The sequence below is a fragment of the Colletotrichum truncatum genome (genome assembly GCF_014235925.2).
Source record: "Colletotrichum truncatum strain CMES1059 chromosome Unknown Contig_0007, whole genome shotgun sequence".
In the NCBI taxonomy this organism is placed as follows: Eukaryota; Fungi; Ascomycota; class Sordariomycetes; order Glomerellales; family Glomerellaceae; genus Colletotrichum; species Colletotrichum truncatum.
The window spans coordinates 844,860-866,627 of record NW_027222404.1 but is presented as its reverse complement, the minus strand read 5'-3'; the positions used below and the strand labels follow the sequence as shown (position 1 = coordinate 866,627).

Sequence of the window (21,768 nt, the reverse complement as noted above, 5' to 3'; positions counted from 1 at the left end):
CATCGTGCGAATTCTTCTATTCCATGTTACCCGTGTTGCTAAGGGTCTTTAATACATCGGTGGTGCCATGCTGCTTATCATTCATCATCGGTATCATGTCCTTCATGCTTTACCCTTCCCCTTCTCATCCACAAGCAACTCTCCGCCCTGCCTTAACATCTCTTCGAATGCTGCCCTTCTCACGGGAGGCAACTCATCTGCATGGTTCTTGACCAGCTCTGAGACCATAACCAACCCGTTCTCTCGATCGACCTTCTTCATCCCAGCCGCCTGCGAAGGGTCCGCCTGTTGCGGCTCCAACCCCAGCCCATCCACTAACGCCGTACTGTCCCCCGCACCAGCGCCAGCACCCACAATCACGGCTTCCTGGCCGCTCGCAATGGCCTTCTCCTGCGTCTCTCCGCCGGAGAAACTCTGTCCCGTAATCGCTTCCGTCAGAGCCTCGAACGCCCCTGGCACCTGCAGCGCGCGAATCACAACTGCGGCGCCGTCGCTGGCGCGGCACATCAGCGCAAAGACGAACCATGCCTCGCTCCGGAGCACAGGGAACTTGGTCTGCGTGACTAGGAACGCGAGGGCCTTGTTAATAGCCGCATGCTGACGGTAGAACTTTTCTCTTCTCCTTGCGCCGCCGTCGGTGTCCGCCTCCGCCATAGCCGAGGGCGAAAGAGGCTTCTCGGGCCGGAACACGTAGCCATCTTCTGCGGGGTCCCATTCTGGCAGCACGGGTGAGATCGGTGTGGTGTGCAAGACACGGCAGACCGCCGCTGCGGCACGTGCTGCTTCTGTCTTGGTGTGTTCCGCGTCGCAGCGCGCAAAAAGGTCGAGAAGGCGGTGGAAATGCGTCGTGTCGTGAGAGGGGGAGAGGGGGTCCGGGTTCAGCGGGGCGCAGAGGCGGCGGACGTTGGAGGGGGTGTTTACGAGCAGCAGCCGCGTCAGGGAGACGGCGGAAAACTGGACCTGCGGGTTGATGTCCAGTGCCCAGATCCGTGGGAGTATTTCGGCTTCTAGCAGGCCGGCCTCGCCTAGTGCGGCCTTGTTCTGCGAGGGGATTGCGAGGTTCTTGAGGAATGAGATGGCGGAGTGGAGAAGGATCGAATCTTTGGAGATTTTGAGTAGGGAGACTAGAGGTACGTGGACGGCGTGGTTCTTGACGAAGGCCACGGAGGCATCGTCGGAACGCGCGACGTTGCCTAGGCATAGGCAGGCGGCGGATTGAAGGTGGACGTTGGGCGTGGACAGCCAGGATTGGAGAGTTTGGAGAACTGGGGAGCCGATGGGGTTGTAAATGGTGAAGCTGTCTGCATAAGAAATGTCTGCTAGAACCTGAACGAAGGATTGCGGAAGGGCTTGGAGCTGGACTGCGGCGTCTTCATCTTCCACCCTCACTGTCTCGAGTTGGGTTTGCAGGTGGTAGAAGGTCGCTAGTAGGATGGGGACGGAGTTTGTCGTGATGAGGGCCTCTTGGATGGGCGCGTGGGTGAGATACGCCAGCGCGACGGCTGTCAGAGAGACGAAGTCTTCTGCGTCGGTGGTAGGATTTAAGGCGATCGTAAGGAGGACGGCTGGGGTGTGAGGCGGTGCCAGGGTTGCTTCCGTGTCGTGAGTCGCGAGTAGGGCAAGGATTTTGCTGATGATGCCTACCAGGTGTTGAACGTGTGCGAGGCGTGGGCTGGTGAGTAGGTCTACGAGGGCCAGACTAAGTGAAGAGGCACTTGCTGCCTGCTGGGCTGGCTCATAGTCAACTAGGATGTTGTAGAGGACGGGGATGGCGAAGGGTAGGGCTTCATCATCCGCGAGGAAGCCGATGATAGACGGGAGCGCGTTCGAGGCCACGACGCGAGCACGGTTTTCATCTGGTGATGTTAGCTGCGTCTCGGTATAGATGATTGCGAGTGAAGGTTATAAAGGTGATATATACCTGTATCGGCACATGCGTTCCCAATAAGACGCAAGGTGTGCCTTTTCAGCGCCGGGCGTAAGCCCTGTACCGCGACGACGGTAAGGAAGAAGTCGAGAATCCCTGAGTCTCCTAATGGAAGTCTCCATGAAGCTACCATACCATGTCAGTACAACGTGCATGGCTCCCTTCATAGATGTTGATCCGCTCACCATCTCGACTCCCGTCGCCTAGCTTCTCCGCAACAAGATCAAGCTCCTCGCTCCCCGCAAACCACAGCTGCTGCGCAGTAAATAGAACGTCGCCCAATAACGTAGTCCTGTGAGCCATGCCTTGATCCTGGGCGCCGGGATCTGCCCATGATGAGGCAGAAGCTAACAGGGCTGCGATGCCCTCTGGCGTCATGGCTTTGCCCGAGACCTGAGGCGCTTGAGGCTGTTCGGCCATGATGGGTCTTTTCTTTCCTTAATCGCAACTAAATAAGCTCACTGAGACTCGTTTGGGAACTAAACTTCGTCTTCAGAACATCCCTCGCCGGAATGTCAATGGTAAGCGCTTGGTTTTGTGATTGGTTGCTGCCACCTTCTGGCTTGCGTGTTGCAGTCGGCTGGGTGTCCCGAGTTAGGATGAGTTCCTGTTTGGCGTGAATCTTGAGCATGTGGGGTTGACACTGGTGAATTTGATTGGTTTTAGCATGAGAGCTATTGTGGGTCGCCCGTTTTGGAGCGTTTGTGCGAGATGATGTAAAGACTGGGATGATGATAGGCACGTCGGACGGTTCGGTCCATACCAGATATTGCAACACTAAGATGCTGCATGTAAAAGAACATTTTGGAGTATGTTATTATTCTGATTAACCAGCTTTGTTGTGGGAGTAAGACTTCTTGATCTCCTCCTCAGAACTCTAGAAACAGGTAAACTTGTTGGCCTTCAAGTCTTGCCTTAAAAGATTGTTAAATTTGATTCCACATTCAAGACACCTTACCTGAATGCAGAAAACATGTATAGTATCTCCAAGAAGCTACAGTAGTCCTATGACAGAGTTTAAGGTGACATTATCTACTATCTCCTCATTCCTTGATCCACACTTTGAAGGCACAGCTTGAGCACATGGTTCACCATAACCACTAGGCACCAAAGAGAATGATTATAGTATGCAACCAACGGCAAATCTTGAATGTTTATAATTCAGTTTATCACATAGTTCACGACTATAACGAAGGTTGAGGTTGGTGCGTTCAGTAGCCCACATCACGTGCAGAGGCGACACGTCCATCAGAAGTTCGAATGGTGTTGCGAATATGTGCAACGGCACCCAGTTTTCAAGAGTAAAAGATACACGGGCAGTTTAACGCATGGAGATCCCCGTAAAAACATGCTTCGAGTGTCCACTGTTGGTAAAGTGTAATCGAAGAAACGAAAACAATAGTCGGGAAGCGTGCCAATCCTAGGCGTCGGAATGATTTGCTACTGTCGCTAGCGACGAGAAAGTAACCTCTGATGGCGAGAGATGGGACTATCGCACACTTTATAAATGGACGCTAGATGAAGACAAAATCGAAGCTAACCATAGTCTTTCAGTAATAGAAGCAGAATGGGTCCGAAAAACGCGGTGTAAATAACAAGGAAGGCTGAAACGCAAAACTTGCTTCCGCAAAACTTGCTTCCCAACAACTTGAGGTTGAATTGGTGTATTACCTATGACGCCTGTCTACTCCAGATGTCGGCAGGTTGTACGAAATAACCGTGTGCAATTGCTATTAGTTGGTAGTAGGTATTTCCGTAGGCCCTCCCGTAAACCATCCCATCTGATACATAGCCAACCCAAATCCTGACGCCTGGCTCACCATGGAGATCTTGTCCATGCACCATAATCTTGTTTGTTTGTCCACGAAAGAGGAATTCAGAGTGGCAATCAAGGGCCAGAACATGCACCATGCCTGAAATCCAAGACCTTGCCCTTTACAAACGGAAACCCTCCCGTCGAATCCGAAAACGACACGAATCTGTTCGCAGACTTGTTCCAAAGCTGTAAGTCCATGCGGCAAGTCAGCAAGCGTGCGCAATTGCTCTCGCGTTAGTTGCCCGAGGGCGATAGGAAGGCTAAATATCTGCTCGATGATATGAAGCCTAACCGTGAGATAAAGCCCCTTTGCAATCGCGTTGCCCGTGTCCGAATTGCGATTCAGCAGATTGTTAAAGGTATTAGTATAGTCTTCTAGCCCATCTTCGCTGGATATGCTCCGGGGGCTAGGACTTGTGATCCTGTAGTTGGCGGCCACCTCCAAATCGCGAATGATGCGAATTCCCCTTTTGAACACGCTCGTCGTGTATTCAACGGATTCGCCGTGTACATCTGGGTTCGATAAAATCTTTTGAACTTCATCTTTGTAGCATATGGTGCGAGCAAGTAGTGGCTCAATTATACCCCCTGGGGCCCATTCAGCTTTGGTTAGGGCCATCAATATGGGGGACCGGCCTTCATGCCCGATGAACGTCTCCAGTGTCTTTTATTTTCTTAGCTGTAGAGATTCAATGTGTCAGCTCGGGAGAAACTTACAGCCAGGTGAGCGACAAATGCCAATGATGATCGGTCGAGTGAGGTTGCAAGTCCGTGCTCGGCTCTGTATCTGAGAAGAGCGAGAGATCCACGGCAGCGCGACGCTATTCTTGCCGGTGTTTGCTCAGGTAGTATAGCCTAAACTGCGTGAGATCGGCCCGTAGGAAAATCCTTTACTTGACTTACATCATAGAGACCCATAGTAAGTAGTGCTACAACAACTGAGTCGTCTTTGGCCTTGTTGAGGTCATTTAGGGCTGAGCCGAGTTTTACTATTGCTTTGGAGTAGTGCTGCCTCGCTCGTAATATCATGCCCGGCTGGCCCAGTTGAAGAGATGAGCTGGCTAAGGCTGTGGCCTTGACAACTTCCTCAAAGACATCTAAGGAGTCACTTGGCGGTTTTAGGTCCAGCAAGACATCGAAAAAGGCAATCTCTTTGGCAGAGGTGTAGTTTGAGCGGAAATGTGTTACTGAATAAACTTCGTAGTCACTCTGAATGATACAGTTCATGGCTGGTAGTGTTTTGACGGTGTTGTCTTCCTCTGACGAGTCGCCTCTTTGGCTCTCGGGTGAGTCCCCGTTGATATTAACAGAGTGCGTCGAGCTACCTCTTTCTTTAAGGCGTTTGGCAACCCGCACCTGGACTTGTCGTGCCGCCGAGGCATTCTGCTGGCGATGGACTGCTGTCCACGGGTCCGAGTAACCAGGACATACCTTTCCTAATGCCGTACAGCGGTTGCAGGACGGCTTCTGTAGATCACACTGAGAGGCATTTTAGTCAAGACGCTTGAATAATATGCACCAATACTGGTCTGGGTTACCTTGACTTTCCTTGCCTTGCAGGCGAAGCAGCTCCCCGATGGTCGACACCCCATGATATGTGAGCCCAAAGGGAAACCTGACCTTGTATGCGCATATGTGATCAACCCCAAGGTGTGCTAGGTCAGGGAACGGTAGCCTTGCGTAGGGTTTCGTGCTGCAAATGATAGACGACAAGACGCTTTTGCTACCACAAGTCAACTGGCTCCGAGTAAGAGTGTCGTCCAGTGTCTGAGACCGAAGCTTAGTTCATCGGCAATTCTTCCACTACTTCCAATAAAAGAAGAACGAGCGACACTGCAATCGTAACTGAAGACCGGGTAAGCTGGTAGGCATATGTGGTTGGAGAGTTGTGGTGGTACGATCGACGCGCGCGCATGTGTAAGGCTAGCACCGATAACCTCCCACTAGGCGAATTACTAAACCGCCTGGTGTGCTAACAGATGATGAAAACGGTCATGTACGCAGCAAGTCGTGCCATTTCCTCCGGCTTCAAAGGACCTCTTTTACGACAAGAATGGGCTGTGTCTCACGACCAAGGCGCTGAAACCTTAAAAAATGAATAATCTATGGTATAGTTAGTCGCGGGCGTCATTCCAACATGAAAAATAACATGAGGGGTCGTGCAGTCTAAATAAGCTTCCTTACCCCCCATTGGGTTCCGGGGGGAAGTCCACTCCTTATTCGGCAGCAATTATAATAGATGCATAGAAGGCTTCATTGCACGGGCCTCCGTCTGATAATTCCGCCTGAAACCCAAGGAACACGGGTAAGTCTAGCTCTACATTTTTGACGTCGAAACACAGCCAAGCGTCTTGACTTAGGCCCTCCTGGAAACTATAGAGTGGAATGATACCTCTTGTGTTTCTCATGCAACAGCAAATATTTGTTTGTTGAGGCTGAAGGAAGCTGAACTTTTTAACTTTTGCTATGAGGTAGTATATCGGACAAAGAACTAGTTCCCTAGACAGCGGAGCGAACCAAATACTTTCAAGGGCTGCCACCGCTTATCAGCTGAGGATTTCTAAGCTTTTTGCCACTTTGTTCTGAGAGACTTCCACGGTGGAAAGAATGTACGACTCGTTTTAATCGTTTCCATCGAAAACGTGAGTAGCTGCCCGCAATGACTTCAAGCAAAGACCAGCGGGCTGAAATGAAGTTAAAAGCGGCACTAGAAAGAAATTCAAAAGCCCAATGCTTGAGAAAAGATGGTATCATAGTTCAATCAGCAGGCAAACCAACGCCAATGGCAATAACCAACGAATGTTTTTATAATATAGTGGAATCGGAAGCCCATGAAATCCTGAAACTCCTCATCGACACATCATGTAATGAATACGGGCTGCCTGTTGCCCATCAAGTCGCTGTTTGGAACTTGCACATCTCGTTTGTCAAAGTCATGTAGCATCAGCCAGCAAATCATACGAAACACTAGCGTATACCATATTGTAAGACGTTGCATCTCAATCGGCTCCTTGGCAATGATCCTCAACTTTGGATCATCTCTTGCCGCTCCTGCCGGTTTTGGCCATGTAACCCTTTGAGTAAGGCCGGGCGACGGGTCTGTCGGTGATATACTAGGAGTATGTGAGAATGGCAAGGCGCCATTAGCCACATGTCCGTTGCTGGACCGTGCGATTCTATCTTCATGAATCGCCCGTGAAACCTGCTCTTGATCACCAGACTCCGTGTCGGTGGTGGTTGTGGGTACAACGCGGAGGAGAACTTGATCAAAGTATATCTCCATGAATCTTTGTTCTCTCTTCTCTAACGGGCCTTTGAAAAGAGCACTAAAGGATACACGCCCGTCTGCGATTCTGTTGCCGTCTTTTTCCGGGCCTTTATTGATTGCTGCTAAAACCTCCTGCAGATGGCGACGTAGCACGTCCAAGACCACCGTCTGGTTTGTTGACGGTGACTCGCCTGCTGTAAGTATACTATCTGCTAAGTCTATGGCTTTGTGCAGGTGATTCATCTGGTGGTACGTGAGGTCTCCGCCGGTTTCCAAATCTTCCCATAGAGTATTCGCCATTTGCGAAAGAGAGTCAACATGGTCGAATTCTACTTTGATTTCCTCGCTGGGCTTCGTATTTGCTCTGCGAATTGTGTCGTGGTCTCGCTCAAGAAAGTCTGTGAATGCGCCCAGAAGACGTAATATTGAGAAAGAGTCTCTGCTCCAGCGATATATGGTAGGGTTCGGCAAGAATGTAAAACACCGATCCTTGATGTGCAACGTTCTAGCAAGCATCCCCATAACCTCAAAAGTTACTGACGCGCAGTTAGCTTCCCTATGATCTCCATGTAAATGCCTTTACACACCTGGGAATAGATGATCATGTTGATGTTTGTTTTTATCTTTGTAAAAGAGCGTTGTCCCAACATTGCATCCGATTTGGGTGAGAGTTTCTGCAATCTCATCTCGGCTTCCCAGTTGTAGAATTTCGACTTTTAAATCCGAATTGCCGGATGATGTTTTCTGGATATTTTGCCATTCCAAATCTTCCGGTTTATCGCTACTTTTGGGCCGGTATAATGTGGGAACTCTACCAAAACATAGTTCCTTTACTTCAGACGTCGGAATGATACGATTTGCTTCGAAAACCGTTGGACCTGTCTTTTCAAAGACAAAAACTACTCCAAAGTCGGATATGCGAGATCCCGTAAGGCTATAGCCATTCCCTTCAGCCCGGTATCGGTTGTCGTCCCTGTCGAATACCTTCCAGTACAACCCAAGCACTGCTGCAAGCTCGACCAGATGGGAAATGGTTGTAGTTGCGAACGGTTTCTTAATTTCTGGGTTTGTATCGAAGCTCGTTTTTTTAACCTGCATTTTCACCGTGAGAGTTGGAGGGTCGTGTTCTGGTTGCCCTTCTTCCAAGTTCTGCTTGAAGTTTTCCCACTCTTTTGATTCTTTTTCCATTCTCTCAACAGCGACGAGCAACCATACCCACGTAGCACGCGCGTTATCGACGGTGTGAATCTCTTCGCTTCGTGTACCGTCTTCTTTTATCTTTCGTATCACATCATCATTCCAAGAAATACGACTCATTTTACAGCTGGATTGTGTCCCCTCAGCGTGCCACACCTCCTTCGTGGACACTTTCTCGTCTTTGACCGGGCCCTTGGTTTGAGATTCAGGCGCCAAGAAAATAACAGGCGCCTCAAATTCGACCTCGAGTCTCAACTGCTTGAGCCTGAGTCTGTGTACTGTGTACTGCGCCCAGTCTCCAATCACCCTCTTGTCGCAATTGGGAAGACCTCTCGCAGAAGCAAAAAGAGCCTGGACAAGCTGGAGCATCGCAGCAAGAAATGCCGCAATGGCAATAGCCAGTGCGGCTCCCGCCACCCGAAGCTCATTATCATTATCGTTGTCCGACATTTAGATGGACAAGGGCAGTGGCCGAAAAGGCGACGGCGCTTGGGTTTGGGGGTAAACTTGAAAGAATGGTAGCTATTCTTTGTGTTGGCAACTTGATATAAATGGCTTACACGTGTTTGGTCTCGCAACCTGTGGCTCACTAAGCCGGATGTTTCGTTGACACAGAGGTAATCAGAGAAATAGCGCGAAGAAGGATGAAAACCAGATAAAAGCGGTTGTACCAGAAGTTGGGTGTCGTCGACTTTTAGGTAGTGTCCCGGGCCGCACCGCCCGAAAGAGAATTGCGACTGCAGCTGGACGTCGCTAATGCATGAACCCCTGGAGTTATGCATCACGGGGCCCATATCAGCTCATGGCGCAGGTAATGGAATTTGCGTCGCAAGGAGTTCACAGCCTGCTGCTGATGAAAGGTCCCTATTGGTGGCCTCTTCGCAATAATGGTGGCTGTATATCTAATAGTTGCTGACTGGCTGCAACTTTGCCGCCATAGTGTCTCACATGGGTGGTAACACGAAAGAACATCCCGGCATTCATACTATACGTCATCATAGCATCTGTCAAAATCAGGCTGCAGCTAAGCCTTATTCAAATTGGATCATTCTTCGTCATTTCTTATGTTCGCATCTAATGGGTGGCAATTTCTGGTATATTCAAAGATCTTCATCAATGCCTAGTGGCACATGGTGGTTGAATTGATTTTCACAACTCCGTTGCAGAAGTCGACACAAATTTTCAATCGTTAAGAGATTGTTCATCGTGCTGATCAGAATCCCTGGTGGAGCAACTCAGTCAAGCGAATGCTTGTTGGAACCAATTTTCACCTGCACCGTTTGTATGTTGATTCTCTACACCGATTCCCGATGCGAGAGGTGAGCTTTAGAACAGCAATCTCTATCTAGTGATGCCAAATTTGTATAATTACGGGTATTAATAAGGAAGCCAATGGATTTCAGTGATTGACTTCTTGTGAAGCTGATTGGCCCAGGCCCTTGTAACCCAGGGCTAACCTTGAATTAACGTCCCACACCCACTTCTGGGCACCCCCCACATTTGGGCACCCCATTTACACCAAAAACGCCGTTTTTCGAAATTCTATATTAAACTAAATACTTTACTTATTAAAGAGAATAAATATATGTTAAATAGATTAAGACTTAATTATAATACTTAAGTAGCTATATACTAGTATTATTGATAATAAGTATTATAAATTCAAGGTTTAACATTTATAATACTAATTTACCTAGCCTATATCTTAATATATAAAATAGGTAGAGATATTTAACTAATATGATTAGAATTTTTAAGTAAGATATAGTAGATTTATATATTCTTATACTTAGTAAAAAATTCTTTAAGCTTAGAATAATATTTTAAAATTTCCCTTAAGAAAAGTTTCTATTATAGAATTTTAACCCTTAATTATACTATATTTACTAAAGTAATACTTTTAAATCTCTTTTAGATATAATTATATACTTTTAATAAGTATAAATATTAATTTCCTAGATTTTTTAAATAAGTATATATAAGCGAAAATATATTTTTCTAATGTTAAGGAATACTAGTAAGTTACTAGTATCTACTAACATTTTAAAGCTTTTAGTTTTAAACTTCTATATTATAACTATTATTATATTTAAACCTTTATAAAAATTAGATGGCTATAATTATACTTAACATAGTTTATATATATTTTCTTTTCTTAGTAAGTATAGTAGTTAGTTTAATATAGAATTTCGAAAAACGGCGTTTTTGGTGTAAATGGGGTGCCCAAATGTGGGGGGTGCCCAGAAGTGGGTGTGGGACGTTACGGTTCATCCGATAATGCCTGACTGGGGGTCGTCTGTGCGTGGTAATATGGGGGAGACGGTTCTGGAGAACGAGCCATTTCTTTCTTTCTTTTTTTTTTTTTACCTTTTTTTCTTATGGGGGTTTCCCCTCAATTTCTCTTGTTAATTTATACACACTCAGGCAGTTTTCCAAGTTCAAGAAAAAGAAGCGTTGTGTGCGATGCCTGCGCAGGGACATATCAAAGACTTGATAACCGCTATAATACCCTTTGGTTGCTCTTCTGTCGCTTTTCCTCTGTTTCTCTTCTTTTCTTCCCCCATCCTCTCATTGCGTTTGTTGCTCGTAGAACGTCACGTCAGATAAGGTACTTTAGCCTAGGTGTGAAGTTGTTCATTAGTCGGTTTATTGTTCTATTCAAGGAGATTATCCATTAATTCTTCAGAATGCCGTGTTGGCTGGAGTGATTAGAAGCGTTCTCCGCGTCATCTGGAAGGTTCTCATAGCGTCCGTTTATCCGGTCCCCATCTTGCCTGAATTCTGATACAATCACCTCCTTCGTTTGCATGATTCCTTCCATGGGGCCAATTTTGCGCCTAGAGCTCATCGCGTAGGTTTCCTCGGCTCCTGCTCGAACGGTTGACCGGTGAATTGTTAACGCATGCGTTCCGCCTCCAGCGTAGTAATGAAGCCCAGAAGTCCCGTGGGACTTTGACGAAGCCTTTTTCTGCCTCCTCTTGTTCCACATGCCATAGAGTGTTGGCGCGTTGACGACAAGGGCCGCAGTCAGCAACTCGACGCTAGCCCATGTTGTGCGGTTAATTTGACTGTCTTTGTTGGTGATGTTGATCGGAAGGCGAATAATCGTAATTGCGATAATGAAAATGCCCAGCGTGAAAAGGGCGTACAGCTGAACTTTACGTTGCCATGGAGTTTTTAGCGAAACAACCAATGGAATCGGGAGCACGAGAAGCATAAAGTCTGTGACGATGTTGAGGACGCCTACAACAACAAGTTGAAGTTGGGCTTTTGAGCAAGAACCTGGAGCGGTAAAGCGTCAGTAATAATTCTGTGGCCGCAACACAGCATAAGAAAAGTTTCATACCTGGGTCAGGAACAACCTGCCAGTAGAGATGAAACGGGTTGCATTCGCTGAATGTCGTCACCTGGCAAGCGACATAGGTCGCGAAAAAAACAAAGGAAAATGTCCAGATAGTGATCTTCTCATATCGCAAGTTCAAAAGCAGTCGCCGATAAACATCCAGCAGAACCAATTTCTGTAACCAAAGGCTTGGGTCAAGTTAGCAATTTGGTCATAACCTTAAAACCTTCCTGACTCGAATGCTTGCAGAAGAAGGCATACAAGCGAGCAGAAAACCCAGGGGGGTTTTTGCGGCGTATGGGGTTGCAATAGGTATAACTGACTAAGAGTTGTAAAAGACCCGGTTCACAATGGAAAGTTTGCTGCCGATCTCCCGTCTGTAGATCTCTTCGTCCGTAAATGTATGAGTCTGTCGATATTTCGGTGATACATTGTTCGTTCCCCAGGTTAACACCACGTGAATAAGGCCGAGTCGAGTCAGTGCGCAGACGCAGGCCGCAATTGTGAGCCAGTCACCGAGGTTGTACTCTTGTCTAGCTATTCTCCTCCAGGCCAGCCGAGCAACCATAATGGAGAGGGCCAGACAGCTGAAGAGCCAATGGATGAGGAGGGTCGGATCGTCCATGGCCGGCGAGATTCCGAGACTCTCGCACAGCGGCGTGGGACGAGGGAAAAATCAAAAGAGAAGAGACGACCGAAAAAGGGTCTTTCGAAAACAGTGCAGACGGGGCAGTTCATGAACCATTATTATCCTATTGTTCAACGGACACTAAGGCATTGAGACCCTGCTTAGGCCCTTCTTCTGCCTCCCCCATCCCGGTGCCATACGAAGTACATACACTAGTAGGCTACCACGCCACCCCGAGGAGTCCTGCCGTGTAACCAGCTTCTCTCCATGCGAAATGCAAGAGTAGATGAAAGGATCAGGGTTTGAGACTTCCGGTCTTCTACCCTAACTTTCCCTGCACCTCCGGATGAAGGTCGGTTGTTGGATTCCCCTTAGATGTGTGATTGCGATCCACCGTGGAGCACTCCCCAAGCAGGTCTTCAGACTTCTAGAAGCCCTGTGCTGCTAGGATGGTTACGTGGCCCTGCGTTACTCACATACAATGTTAAAGCAAGGGTCCTGCAATCCTGTTCGCGTGCCGCAAGCTGTTTTGTTGAATGAAGGATGCCGATTGTTTGATAGTCGAATAGAAGACGAAAAATATTAGCACGAACTACAAGTTTGTAATGGGGACAGTCGTTGAGACTCCTGCGAAATGATAATCAACAAGAAGTCTGGCAGCGACATGGACGTTGCTTGAAGACTTTGGGGCAAATGTCAACTAGACAAAATCAGGAATGGCTTGACCGTTGATCTGAGCACTAGCGAGACTAGTGAGAATTACAACGTACGAAGTACAGCCACAGACTTGTTGAAGAATTGGCAGATGGACTTGGTTACACGGGAAGGTCAGGCGAGTTTAGATGGGGGCCTGATGGTCCAAAGTCAGGGTGAGAAAAATGGGCCGAGATCATTGTAATCAACATATTGACCCGCTTGTTGATCAACAATTCTCCACTGAAGAAGAAGTCTTGTTTTCTTTCTGCAAGATAAATAGTTGATGGAAGTTAGCCCCCAATTCTTGATGTCAATTTACAGCTGTGACAGACGGCAGCCGCCTTTCAAAGTGAACCTTTTTTTTTCTCTTTTTTGAGCCCGCGGAGATTAATACTCGGAAATGATCCGCATCCAGCTCTGCGGTAAGGAAGTTTAATACCCACGTTGCCCAATTCATGCTGCGGTTACTCCATTGTAGATGAGACCTTCAAGTGCACAATATCCTTACCCTTGTCAGCAAAATGACTCGCGCAGGGGAGCACTTCTGCAACATGGCATGGGCAGGCCAAGCCCACATCCCCGATGGATCAAAATTAGTCAATGTTGTGTGACCTCTCATCCCGCCACTTTGGCCCCGGAGTTCCACCGTCGTGGTTGTGGTATGCGGTGAAGTTGGCCAGACCCTCTCGTTATCGGGATGTGGCCGCAAAGTACCTCAATTCCTCGGGCAACTGCCGCCATTCAGGTAACAGCCGCGATTTCTTCGCTTAGGCCATCGGCAAAGCCATGTGCCATGTCTCGACGTCGTATTACTTCACTCCTTGGCTGCTCCATCAGCCCTATCATGGAAATCACTCAGAATGGGCCCTTTGAGATAGCCTAGCGGACCTCTCGGCAAGGCGGTTTTTTCGTTTAATAAAAACGATTGAGTTGCCACTTTACGTCGCGTGAGCGGAAAGTCTGTTGATCCCCTACCCAACCATTGTCGCTCTTTTTTTCAGTCATTTCCCGTTGGTTCAATCTCCTTACCTCCGTCTTATTCCAAAGGGTCTCCTGTCTAGGTCAATTGCTAGCACCCGTGTCTCATCTCTATCAAAGTGATACACACCGACGCAGCACACCATGCAGTTCTTCAAGTTAGCCGCCGTGGCCGCCGCTTTGCTGGGCCAGTCCTCCGCGCTCCCCAGCCCGGAGAAGAACTGCATTGACTCGGAGGTCCCCTACATTCGTTCTTACTTCTACGTCGGGGGAGGGTACGTCGACGATGGCTCCGGTGGACACATCTTCCGGGACCAGATGTACGTTGAGAAGCTGCTTCCTGTCAACGGAGTAAGCCAGGAGACGCCGATCGTCCTGATCCACGGGCAAGCTCAGACCGGTAGCGTAAGTATTATGTCGATCCCTCAATAGCCCTAAAAAGCTGTGGTTCTACTTCCGAGCTTAGCTGACGTTGCTTGAAGAACTTCCTCAACAAGCCCGATGGCGGTCGTGGCTGGGCCTCTCACTTTGTGAGACAAGGTTTCGAGGTCTACATCGTTGATCAGACCTTCCGTGGCCGTTCCGCCTGGATGCCCGCCTATGGCGCGTCCAAGCCATCAACCTACTCTGCTGAGATTATCCAACAACGCTTCACTGCTGTAAAGGACTACATGCTCTGGCCTCAAGCTATCAACCATACCCAATGGCCCGGCACCGGTGTTATGGGCGACGCCGTTTTCGACGAGTTCTACAGCTCCAATGTCCAGTTCGTCAACAACGCCACGTACCAGCAGAAGACTGTCCAGGATGCTGGTGCTCTTCTTCTTGATAAGATCGGCCGCCCCGCCGTCGTTCTTGGCCACAGCCAGGGCGGCCTCATGCCCATCATCATCGCCGATGCCCGTCCTGAGCTCACCAAGGCCCTGATCCTCCTCGAGCCCACTGGCCCCCCTTTCCGCGAGGCCGTCTTCAGCACCAAGGCCGGCCGCCCTTACGGCTTGACCGACATTCCTATTACCTACTCTCCAGAGGTCACGGACCCGGCCACCGACCTCGTTCAGCAGGCCTACGCCGCCAAGGGCGAAAACTACGTTGAGTGCATGCTGCAAGCCGAGGAGCCTGCCCCCCGCCAGCTCGTCAACCTCGCCAGCAAGCCTATTCTCCTTGTTACCTCTGAGGCCTCCTACCACGCGCCCTACGACCACTGCACTGTGGAGTACCTGCAGCAGGCTGGCTGCAGCAAGGCCGAGCACCTCGAGCTTGGTGAGGCTGGCATCCACGGTAATGGTCACATGTTTTTCATGGAGAAGAACAGCTACGAGATCCAAAAGGTCCTTCGTGACTGGATTCTGGCGCTATAGAGCGACCACAGTAGTATGGAGAGAAGCTGTGTACTTACGTATAGCATGTGTACGAGTTGAGCGGATACCCATAATAGTACCATCCCTAATCTGATAATGATGTGTGCCTTACCACTTGAAGCCTTTGATTAATGAAACGTTGAAGCCCGTGCATGAAAATGAGTCTACAGTACAATTAGGCTTGGTTGGTTAGCTGGCCCACGAGCTCATCCCAAGTCAATTACTGAGCCTAGTTGCTGTTGGCAGAAATTGGTGTCCTGCAGCTGCACCATCCAGTTCGGCCCCGCCAGGGCCTTGGGAGTGAGGTGAAAAAGCGACTATTCTCTTTCCAGTAAACCTTACATCTTCGAACGTCTAAATAGGTGTCGATCAACATGCGTAACGGGCCCTCATTCTGCCTAGTCTATTAGACCATATGCCAACCAACACGGTACATTCCTCGCTCCCCCTTTAAATCCCGCTGTATCTTTACTCATTTGTTAAGGTACCCAACATCGACACCCAAACGTTAAACTGAGACCTCTCGTCCTCATTGGAAACCATTACCGATAACGCCACTCATATCATTGGCAATTCGTTGGCTGCCGTCACTGTCCGTTTTCTCCCGTATCTTTTGTGTAGCTGTCACAACGCTCAAGATCAAGGCAGTGTGTCCCTTTACCGGCTGTAAAACCCGGCTCGTCAGCTTTCGGCTCCTTCACGTCTTAGTCCCGGTTATCTTGCCTCATCGAATGACCAAGTAGCAAACTGTGTGGTGACTATTTGTGAGGATTTCAAATCAAGGCTATGTGTGTAGCTTAATGGACATACCCCTGAAGCATTGAAATTTAGAGCGCTGGTAATAGTGATAGTTGAAGGACAAGCGTTTTATCCAACTTCGCCAGTTTCGCCAGTTCTCCAGGAGGATAAACGTTCAGGGGCAGCTATTAGAACACAATTCATGCTCATGCAAGACACGTTATGTTTACGTATAGTCAGCCTTCGACATGCCCGTAAGCATTGCTATTTCGGCGTCGATAGTGGTGGAAAAATTGACCAAGTTGAAGACGGGCATGAAATTCACATCTTCAATCCTTTATTAAGACATTTGTGATAACTGGAACCACGAGCCTGGTCTAGATCATTACCAAGAGAGAGGTACCTATGATCTAGGCTCCAGCGCTGCCATGCTTCCAAACGACGCTGAAAGTTTGGGGTCATTGCCGCATTCCTGAGGAGGTGCTTGGCAAATAAGGTATGAGTAGACCTTGGCTACAAACTGAGGCTATGACAGTTGACTCGCCACTGGTCATGGAGCCGTTTTGCAGGATTCTGTCAACCAACTCAATTGTAGTCTAACGCCTTCTTTTCTCAATTCCATGAATGGACGGGATTCTTCTGTTCATTGGGTTCTCACTCTATGCGCCAAAGGCATTCTGACTCGCAAGCATGAATAGCTGCTGCCACTTGTTTCGGAGACATCTAATGTTCATTTAATCAAAGACTCATGGCTCTTTCTCAAATAGCACATGCAAGAAGTACAGTAAAAGGCAGCTCAGCCATCCCGAAATACGTCATCTAAACCAACTCCGCCTCAATAATACACTCAGCCATATCCCTTCCCCTCCAGATCTTGACAATCTTCAGACCGGCACTAGTGATGATGCTACGCCACTGGCTTTCCGTCCTCTCGGCCGCCGCCAGCCCTCCCATCATGAGCACGTCCAACGACGTAACCCTCGCAACAGGGTTCCTTTCGTTAATCATGTTCTCATGAATGAGAAGCTTCGAGTACCCTTTGTCCATAGCCTCAGCAACAATCTTTAAAATCTCGACCGCCTTTAGCTCAGGCCAGTCGTGAAGCACGCCGTGTGCAAAATAAGCCCTGGCGCCTTTCACGGGCTGCGGTGTGAAAAAGTCGTATTCTTGAATCGTAAACCCGGGGTCCCTCTCAACATTCTTCAAAATTGCGGGTAAGTCTTGCAGAATGAGATCACTGGCGGGAACCGTTGGGTTCCGAAGGTGAAACTTTTTCAAATCGTGTCCCTTACCACCGCCCACGTCGACTACCACCGCTCGACCGGGGAGGGCACCTTCGACGAGGGTCTCGGTGGGGTATATCTTGGGCCAATCCGTGAGATTTCCGCGCGAGTTACCCTCCATTGCGTCGTTGAAGTCAGCTGTCAGCAAAGGATTCGAACCGACGTAGTTGAAAAACATCGAGTCTGGCCCCTGCCAGTGCTGGAAATTACAGTTGGTGTGATCTGTCGGGTTCTTGTATCCCGCCTCCTTGAGATACACAGGCAACGTCCTGAGCAGCGGGCCGATGAGTTGAGAGTAGAACCCGCCATACCACGCTCGCAAACCCTGATCGTCACCAAGCGATTTCGCCCAGGGCGTACGGGCGTACGTGTCGAAATCTGTTTCAATGACGAGATATTGGCCTGCGATGCATCTCATCATCCGCCCTTTAGTTTGCGGAGTCGTCAGTTTATAACACCAAGCATGGGCCGCATACATGACTAACTGATAAGTGTCTCATCCTTGCCAGTGAGTCTTGCGAGTTCGGTGCAAGTAATGGGTTCGCCGCCGGCCTCAGCCCAGCTTTTGAATACGCCGACGTCAATGAGTGTCTTGATGGCGGCGTTTCCAGAGCTGTTGCCTATGACGTGGTCCCAAGCAATGTCCCACGGGCTCTGTAGGCGTCTTAAAGCATTGTTGAGGGCGTCCCTGGCGCGGATGCGGTCCGCATTGTTATCGAACAGCGAGACGTCGATGTCGTCTAGACTTGCAATGATTGAATCCACTTCAGACATGGTTTCTGGCTAAACGAACAGTGAGACAGACAGAAAAAGGTCAGGGGAGAGAGAGAGAGAGAAAAGCTACGAGGAGAGAGCGGCCGGAGAAGGACTGGGTTTTGAGGACCTTCGTTTAAACTCTTTGGGTAAGATTCATTAACAACTCCAGCAAATATTGGAATTGGACTTGCACCAACAACATCTGCAGACACATGGCACAGCAAGAACGCTTACCCCCCCGTTGAAGCCACAGGAAAGTTCCCGATTAGGTTGCGTGGGTCCAATCGGTTGGTGTCGATTCGACCGCGGGAACACCAACCGAAAAACCCCCCCCCCCAACCCCAATAACCCCCTTGCCAGATACCCCGTCCAACTGCACTTTGGCACTATATTACTTCTTGGTCCTGCCAACTCAGGAAACGTCGTTTTTGCTAGCTGATCCACGTCTGAATCTCGGATATGGCGTGGTTCCCCGCCATACCCTTGGTGGTGCATGAGTCTGTTGAGGACAAAACGCTCCAAAGGGAGAGAGAGTCTTGTCTCTCCTCAGCTGTGGGATCCATGCCACCCCCATCCCGGGAATAGCGCCAACAGAGCTTTTGGGGGGGGAATCACAATATATCAATATAAGCTTGGCCAATGAGAGGTTGCCGGAGCGGATGGTTCGCGTTCTGGACCTTTTCTTGATGGCGATTGATTGAAACCTGCAATGCCATCGTGGGGGGGGGCGCTGGCTGACGATGTGGCCAATGGGTCGGTTATTCTCCTCTTCAACCCGAGTTGGTTCGCCGCCACGAACGCGAAACATCGCTAGCCCATCGAATCACAGGCATCACTCACAGTCAATCTAGACTCTGTCTACGCATCTCTACAGTCACAGGTGCCATTGCACACTTCTCATAATGGTTGTTCAGCAGGCTCAGCACATCAGTCACAAGCTCAAAGGTGTTCGACATCAAGGCGCCACTATCCGAAACTAAATGCAGGTATCTTGAGTAACTGTTACCATGACCAAGGACACGGAACGGTATAAACAGCGAATGTCTTGGTGGTCATCGGCGCCAAGTATCTGCCTCGTGGGATTGTAGATGGCTGAGACTGGCGAATGGTCTGGATGTATGTTTTCGTGACAGGTCTTTCAGCTTTGTTTGGTGGTTTGAAGCGATCCTGCCAAACCAACCTCGATGGGGATTGCTCGAGAGCTCACGATGATTCAAAGATGAAGTGAGATGTAATGTGAATGAAACAATACGCTAAATATGATTACATATAAAAAATCTATGAGATGATGCAGATGATGTTGACGAAAACTTTTTTAATGATCGTATCCGGCACCACGCTGCCAGGGACTGAGAAAAAAAGAGTTAGCAAACGATGTAATTTGGGGCCCTGAAAATGGCACTCACCTGTTGTTGTGTTTTGACCGGAACTCGTCCATATTTGCGAATGGACTTGGTGGGGGGTCGTTTCCAACCTGTGAATGGGGTGTGGTCGGTGTGCGAGGCCGGAGTGAAGGATCCGCAGGGAATAACGGCATCGCGGGGCTTACCGCGGGCCGGGTAGTTGGTGATGGGAGGTACGACATCTCGTGGCTGTCGGCTCCGCGAGGTTGGCTCATGCCATCCTGCATGGCCTTCTCCCCGTACATTGACCTCACCGACCTTACCGACTCCCTGCGATAAGGCTTGTCATCCCCCTCGAGGTCCAGCAGAGACTTGTTCTCTGTCCTGTCGCCCTTTGCGAGCACGTTCGGGTCGTACAGCTGGGTGGGCGGGGCAGGCTGGGACTTTGTGCGCCAGAAAACGAGGACGCTGGAGATCAGGACCATGAGTAGGAGAACCAAGGAGAAGACGACGTTGACGACGAAGAGAACGACGCCGACGACGCCAATGACGAGTCCGGGCGTGCCGAACACGTTGGTGAAGATGAGGAGGAAAATCGAGTTGACGAAGTTGATGGCGGCAATGGCGATGTTGAAGGAGTTTGTGGACTTGTCCATGAAGGGCTTGAGGACGCTGACGGCGATGAGGGCAGCGGACTCGATTATAATGAGCGCAATGGCCTGGGCGACGCCCGTACCTTGTCCGAAAGCAATGACGGCGGCTTTAATGAAGGTGTAGATGATGAAGGGTATAACGTAGTAGTAGGCTGTGGCGCGGTACTGGACATAGAGAAAGCCCCACTTGTTGATGATGTTGGGGTTCGAGAAGAGAACGTGGGCTGGGTTCTGATGAGTAGTGATTGACTGCCTCGCAATGCGGATGACCTTGAAAGAGGCCCAGACGAGGGTGAAGAGGGTGCCGAGGAAAAAGAAGACGGCGAGGACGACCAAGGCGGGGGAATCGGCCTGTACGAATTCCCACAGGGACAAGACGGCGATTTGAGGGAAGCCGATGAGATTGAGACGGAACAGGATTCCCTTGATGGTGATCTTCCAGTCTCGGCGGAATCCAAGGAAGCGGTCGGTCTTTGACCAGCCCTTCTTGACTGCAATCTCACAGATGCCCTTGAACGCCAGGACGCAGCCGACCGTGAATCCAACAAAGACAAGATAAATGATGAGACCGGTCAAGAAGAGGTTCGTCGTCTCGATCTTTGCCTTGAACGCCACACGCTGGATGCCGTAGACGAGGTAAGAGCCGTTGTCCAACTTGATATTCGCCCTCTTGGCAAGCGCAACGAGACCGCGTTTGATGGGGTTCCTCATGGTGTCCACGACGTCAAGAGACCGTTTCGAGACCTGGACTGAGAAGTTCCGGAGATCGTTGAGGAGGTCCGCGGCCTCACCTCCGGTAGAACGCTGGTACCACGTGCAGAGATCCTGGATAAAGCCGATACGGATGATGCCCATGGACCACTGGAAGTTCTGCGTCCAGGCCTGCACAATGGGCGGCATGTCGACGCCGGTAAGGCCCACGAAGGCTTGGGCCTGGAAGTATCCGAACAGAGAGAGCGCGTTGGCGGCCAAGTGAGCGGCGGCATCGGTGTGGCCCTGGGCGGAAACAAGACCGGCCGAAAGCAGACCAATTCCAGCAATGATGGCGGTAGCCCACTTGACGCCCTTCAAATCGACGGTTTTACCGTTGGAGAAGTCGGCTTCGACGCAGGCAACGGTTTCACCCGTGTCGGTCAGGTTGACGAGTGCGCGGACGGTAGCGTCGAGGTCGGGGATGGAGTATGCGATTCCGGGAACCTGGTTGAGCTGGTCTCCGATTTCGAGGGAGAATTCCATGTTGATCTTGCCGGGCTTCATGGGGCAGAGACCCTGGAGGTTGCTGGTACACGGATCGATCTTTTGGCGCAAGTACTCGTAGCCGTAGACGCGAAGCGCAACGTCGAAGACGGCTTTTCCCTCAACGGAGACGACGGCGGCGACATTACAATTGACGGAGCCATTGTTGGCCGAGACAACAATGTTGAAAAGACTGGCTGAAAAGTCGGACTGTTTCTGGCAGCTGTTAAGAGAGAGTGACTGTAGGATCTTGTCGGCGCATGCGGAGGGGAAGAGAGCGGCGAAGGAGAGGTAAGTGAGCAAGGGGGTCCATCGTGTGATTCGCATTTTGGCGGATCTCGGCGGAGGAGGTCTTTTATCGTCGTTAGATGCGTGCAAGTCCTGTATTGGGAGTAAGAATTCAATTATTAGCAAACCCAGCTTTTGGGGGTAGGGTAGTTAGCAGTTGGTAGCTCATCGACTCACCAGATTAAGGTGGTGATGGCAGAACAATCTGCCAGTTTAAAGGAGCGGCGTTCAAGAAGCAAAGAAACTCATTAGCGAAG

The 21,768-nt window shown here is 49.6% G+C and overlaps 7 protein-coding genes across 7 annotated transcripts; 1 reads left to right on the top strand and 6 right to left on the bottom strand.

The window, feature by feature from the left end:
• Window positions 1-102: 102 nt before the first annotated feature.
• CTRU02_210626 (GTP binding protein) lies at window positions 103-2,347 on the bottom strand (the record flags this gene model as incomplete). Its single annotated transcript, XM_036722123.1, has 3 exons — window positions 103-1,856; window positions 1,922-2,053; window positions 2,113-2,347. The coding sequence occupies 3 exons, from the start codon at window positions 2,345-2,347 to the stop codon at window positions 103-105; spliced, it is 2,121 nt and encodes a 706-aa protein (XP_036586495.1).
• Window positions 2,348-3,660: 1,313 nt separating this feature from the next.
• On the bottom strand, window positions 3,661-5,335 carry CTRU02_210625 (uncharacterized protein; the record flags this gene model as incomplete). Its single annotated transcript, XM_036722124.1, has 4 exons — window positions 3,661-4,407; window positions 4,461-4,598; window positions 4,647-5,222; window positions 5,282-5,335. 4 exons carry the CDS (start codon window positions 5,333-5,335, stop codon window positions 3,661-3,663), a joined length of 1,515 nt encoding a protein of 504 aa, XP_036586496.1.
• A 1,268-nt stretch (window positions 5,336-6,603) lies between these two features.
• CTRU02_210624 (modin) lies at window positions 6,604-8,658 on the bottom strand (the record flags this gene model as incomplete). The annotated part of the gene is made up of 2 exons (XM_036722125.1): window positions 6,604-7,547; window positions 7,599-8,658. 2 exons carry the CDS (start codon window positions 8,656-8,658, stop codon window positions 6,604-6,606), a joined length of 2,004 nt encoding a protein of 667 aa, XP_036586497.1.
• A 2,224-nt stretch (window positions 8,659-10,882) lies between these two features.
• On the bottom strand, window positions 10,883-12,176 carry CTRU02_210623 (Pth11-like integral membrane protein; the record flags this gene model as incomplete). The annotated part of the gene is made up of 3 exons (XM_036722126.1): window positions 10,883-11,490; window positions 11,555-11,739; window positions 11,875-12,176. 3 exons carry the CDS (start codon window positions 12,174-12,176, stop codon window positions 10,883-10,885), a joined length of 1,095 nt encoding a protein of 364 aa, XP_036586498.1.
• A 1,821-nt stretch (window positions 12,177-13,997) lies between these two features.
• On the top strand, window positions 13,998-15,214 carry CTRU02_210622 (uncharacterized protein; the record flags this gene model as incomplete). Its single annotated transcript, XM_036722127.1, has 2 exons — window positions 13,998-14,258; window positions 14,336-15,214. 2 exons carry the CDS (start codon window positions 13,998-14,000, stop codon window positions 15,212-15,214), a joined length of 1,140 nt encoding a protein of 379 aa, XP_036586499.1.
• A 1,557-nt stretch (window positions 15,215-16,771) lies between these two features.
• On the bottom strand, window positions 16,772-18,009 carry CTRU02_210621 (Demethylsterigmatocystin 6-O-methyltransferase 2; the record flags this gene model as incomplete). Its single annotated transcript, XM_036722128.1, has 2 exons — window positions 16,772-17,661; window positions 17,721-18,009. 2 exons carry the CDS (start codon window positions 18,007-18,009, stop codon window positions 16,772-16,774), a joined length of 1,179 nt encoding a protein of 392 aa, XP_036586500.1.
• Window positions 18,010-19,306: 1,297 nt separating this feature from the next.
• Window positions 19,307-21,550, bottom strand: CTRU02_210620 (calcium-related spray protein; the record flags this gene model as incomplete). Its single annotated transcript, XM_036722129.1, has 2 exons — window positions 19,307-19,340; window positions 19,398-21,550. The coding sequence occupies 2 exons, from the start codon at window positions 21,548-21,550 to the stop codon at window positions 19,307-19,309; spliced, it is 2,187 nt and encodes a 728-aa protein (XP_036586501.1).
• Between the last annotated feature and the right edge of the window lie 218 nt (window positions 21,551-21,768).